The 3,972-nt window shown below is 36.7% G+C and overlaps 1 protein-coding gene across 3 annotated transcripts; it reads right to left on the bottom strand.

Moving 5' to 3' along the window:
• Positions 1-486: 486 nt before the first annotated feature.
• LOC108875778 (CD209 antigen-like protein C) lies at positions 487-3,972 on the bottom strand. 3 transcript variants are annotated; one of them, XM_018664913.2, is made up of 7 exons: positions 3,588-3,603; positions 3,318-3,407; positions 2,850-2,933; positions 2,293-2,376; positions 2,060-2,202; positions 1,850-1,950; positions 497-963 (listed from the first exon to the last, which is right to left on the bottom strand). In XM_018664913.2, coding segments are annotated over exons 1-7 (651 nt in total). In that variant the 5' UTR covers positions 3,589-3,603; the 3' UTR covers positions 497-815. The 3 variants fall into 3 exon arrangements, with proteins under 3 accessions (XP_018520430.1, XP_018520429.1, XP_018520428.1); XM_018664912.2 differs by lacking the exon at positions 3,588-3,603 and adding an exon at positions 3,815-3,970 and having other exon boundaries at positions 505-963; XM_018664914.2 differs by lacking the exons at positions 2,850-2,933; positions 3,588-3,603 and adding an exon at positions 3,815-3,972 and having other exon boundaries at positions 487-963.

The following is a 3,972-nucleotide window of genomic DNA, read 5'->3' as shown; positions in this document are numbered from 1 at the left end:
TTTTATAAGTGATTACATGTTTAAGTTATTTTTTGAAGACCAAATATTCTGTTGTTCCAGCCTCTCAGTTGGGATGATTTGCTGCAGTTCTTTGGCTCATGTGATAATAAAGTCAATATCTAAAGATTTTAAAATGTTGCTCGTACGTTTCATGACATCACCTGACATTTACAGTGATAGCAAATCATCATCAGAGTGACTGATGTTGAAAATAATTATCAGACGTAACCCTCATATTTACAATTTGTTCTTAAAGCTGTGGCTTTTAACTTGTTAACCAAGGCATTTAAATTCTAATCATAAAGCCACAAACAATGAAGATTAAGAACCTGTGAGGTTTTAATTTAATACTTGAGTGTGCTTAGTTTGATATGTATATGTATATTTAAATACAAAGTCAAACCCAGACTTTTTTCTAAAGTAGATGTAATACATTTATTCATAACAAATTGTGATTTTGAACACAAAGTAGTCAGAAACAATAAACTTACAGTATATCTAGAAATTTCAGTATATACATGAAAACATATGGCACTGCTAATATACTACCTGTATCTCCTCCACCCCACGCTATTTAAAAACCAAAGCCAGCATCCACAATATCAGGACCCATAAACCATTGCAGCTAACCTGAGTTCAGGAATCCCAAATTTTATTCTTTGTAGCTTTACTTTCACTATGGTTACATGTCAAAATATTTCCTATGAAAAAGGCTTATGAAGGCACACTAACTTATGTGTTTGTATCTGTGCAGTTCAGTGAGTCACTTTCCCTGCAGCTCATCAGTTATCAACCTGGTGGCTTTGGATGCTGAGTTAAAAGGCCACCGTCTTTTCACAGATCCATAATTTTTCGTATGTACATGGTGCATCATTCCAGCTGTCTTCACTTTCAGGGTTCCTTATTTCCACACAGTCTTCATTTTTGTCTTCATAGGAGTTGGGCTCCCCAGTGATCCAGTAACTGAAACGCAAAGGCATATTTAGTAGTCAGCAACATGGAGCCCGATTAAACATTAATATAGTACTGATGTTTTATTAATGTAGCTTTAGTGTGTTAGCATTGTGAGAGTTGTTTTACATTTCTGGTAATCAAGGTCAACACCAGCAGCAGTAGAAAGGCCAGATGCTCCAGCAAACATTCAGTCACAAATACAAACTCACTGGTTATGACTTATAGGCAGTATTGGGCAGTAACACATTGTTGGCTGTAAATCCCTTAGTCTCTACCAAAAGAGGAGAAATTTGCCTCCTGGCCTCTCCAAAGTTACATATTTGTACATTTGTATATATTGTTTTAGCTGCTAGCTATAGATACCTTTGCCTGGCCTCGGTTTGTAAGCCCACAGTCAGGAATCACCTGTCAAAGTATGGATGTTGTCACAGGGTTCTTTCTTAACCCTCCCAAAAATCAAAAAAATGGTGGAGTATGGATGTACTGAATAAATACATAATTTACTCTGAAGAAAGGTGCAGTACTGTTTAGCCTTAAAATATAGTGCGACACTCACTATATCAGAAACACTTCTGATGTGATAACTCTTGCAGACACGTGTCTGTGCTGTCATCCTTATAAGCAGTTCTTCTATAGACCTTGTTTTGTACTGAACTCTGTGTAACAACTTAAACCAGCAACAGACTGAACTTATTACTGAATGCATCATCAGTGAACTGATGATGGGGATTTCTTATTTGTTCACTTATTGGAGTGTGTCTGAGTAGCAGTGTATTCAGTGCTGCTACTAGTGATTGGAAAATTTAAGGAGACTATCTTTCTATTCAGTAATATTGCTATACTTTAGCAATACTACTGATTACTATCAATTTAAACAAAAATCTATTTCATGAACCTTGTGCTCAGGAAAGTCCCATCCACCCATCTCCACGTCCCCTCTGTCTCTCTGTCAGTCAGTCCAATCCATGTGCGCCCTTCCAGTCGTCTCATGAATTCCTTGTTTACAAAAAGAGAAACAGACAATAATCAACATAACTAAAATGTAATTTGATTTTATTCTTTTTCTTTCATATCTCTCACAGAGAGATGTCACTCTCACACACACCTGTTCCTCTTTGCTGTTGATAATCACCAGGTCTGCACCTCTTTGCAGGCAGTCATTTCTACTGTTTGGCCAAGATTTTGTTGTAGAAGAAATGTAGTAGAAACTGTGTTTGAAATACACCCATCTTTGCTGGATGTAGTTATCTGTTGAATTTAAAAAATCTCAGTAAAAACAAAAACTAATGAGTTGGATTTTTTTTTCTTTCATTTTGTTAGTGTTCACCTTGTACTCACCAAAAATATTTAGCTTCCTCTTCAGCTCATCTCTCTCTTCAGTCAGGTTTTTGATCATGGCCTCAAAATCTGACGTCTTTGCATCTGTGTGAGCAAAAAGATTTCCGCTTTTTTTTGTTTGTTTGTTTGTTTGTTTTTTTCGTTTAGGTATGGGAACAGATGGTCTGATGCTGTACTTGAACGCAAACTTTTTTTCTCCCCTTTAACTTTCTCTCTGATCACTCATTTTAAAAGTCAGTAAAAATCCTAATTTAATCTGCAGCTCAGCAGCTTGATAATGACTCAGCATACTGTAGTATTTCATACTACCTCCATTGTCTGACAACAGAGACAAAAAATACAGAACTGGAACATGTCCGAGGCTACGCTAATAATCCCATGCTAATTGAACAAAGTGATGGTTTATAAGGACGCAACAAAGATAAGATGCCCTTTATATTCTTTTTTCTCATAAGAACTAATTTCAGAAAGTTTCAGGTGTCCACTCATTCTTGCTAAATTCATAACCATACAACTAACTGCAAGTTTACTTCTAATAAGGTGAACATTATACTCACCAGAAATATTTAGCTCCCTCTTCAACTCCTCTCTCTCTTCAGTCAGATTTTTGATTATGCCCTTAAAATCTGGCGTCGTTACATCTGTGTGAGCAAACTGAAGTTAAGGTATCATGGAAAAACCTGCTGTACTTAGTTTCCTTTTTGGATGTTAGCTCATATACACCATGTTTATTTTTATTCTGATATTGTGTAGGCTCCACTGTTCACGCAAGTAGATCATTAATACACTAACTCATTTAAAGGCCATAACACGTCAATGGAGTTTGATTTTAATTTAAATGCAAACACTATGAAACATGACTCACAACTGCAAAGCCTAATTATTTCCTGACTTTATCTTAGAGTACTCTCCATCCACCGCACCGTGAATTTGCACAAATGTTGTGTAACATTTAGTGTAGTGTATAGCCAGTAAGTCACAGGGGGCACAGGATGAAACTAATGAGAAAATTTAAGACAACTCACGGAAAGTAAGACGCAGGGAAATGTTCAAAGCAGCCTGTAGGATAAACAGGAGTCCAAGGCTCACACCAGCCAGTCTGTAGAGTTTTCTCACTGTGTGCAGATATCACACATACACATGCAAAAATCACTATTATTATCAGGCAAGCAGGCCTGATGTTGTGTTCTTTGAAAGAGCAAACTTTTAAAGCAGTTATATTTCACTTGTACATTGTCTCTAAGAACTAAATTAATCTGGAGCTTTATGGAGAACTCTCGCCATATTTTACTTACTGACTGGAGACTGACAATGGTGACAAAGAATGTGTTCTCCAAGAATGTTACTGATGCTTAACCCACTTCCTCTTATCTTTTCCTATGAAGCAACACATGCTTCTCGTTTTTCTCATTTGTGTTCTTTGAAAAAGCAAACTTTTAAAGCAGTTATATTTCACTTCTTGTACATTGTCTCTAAGAACTAAATTAATCTGGAGCTTGTTGCTAAATTCTGAGTTACTTACTCCTGGCTGAAGCATCAGGTTTGTATCTGTTATCCATGGTCACCCTTAGATTCCACTTTGAGGTCAAACCGGTTCCCGGAGCATCATAGGGTTTTCTGAGAGCTTAACTTATCTCTCAACTGCTTCTTCTTTCCTGTTCTTGATCTGCTCACTACAGC

Source organism: Lates calcarifer, linkage group LG5, assembly GCF_001640805.2.
Source record: "Lates calcarifer isolate ASB-BC8 linkage group LG5, TLL_Latcal_v3, whole genome shotgun sequence".
Lineage (NCBI taxonomy): Eukaryota > Metazoa > Chordata > Actinopteri > Centropomidae > Lates > Lates calcarifer.
This window is presented reverse-complemented; position numbering and strand designations above follow the sequence as displayed.

Excerpts from the sequence above, each read along its gene's own strand:
- LOC108875778 (XM_018664912.2), bottom strand. The coding sequence starts at position 3,851 with ATGGATAACAGATACAAACCTGATGCTTCAGCCAGGA. Across the intron at positions 2,203-2,292 it reads GAGGAAGCTAAATATTTTTG|ATAACTACATCCAGCAAAGA; the intron begins GTGAGTACAAGG and ends TAAATTCAACAG. Across the intron at positions 1,951-2,059 it reads TCAACAGCAAAGAGGAACAG|GAATTCATGAGACGACTGGA; the intron begins GTGTGTGTGAGA and ends TTTGTAAACAAG.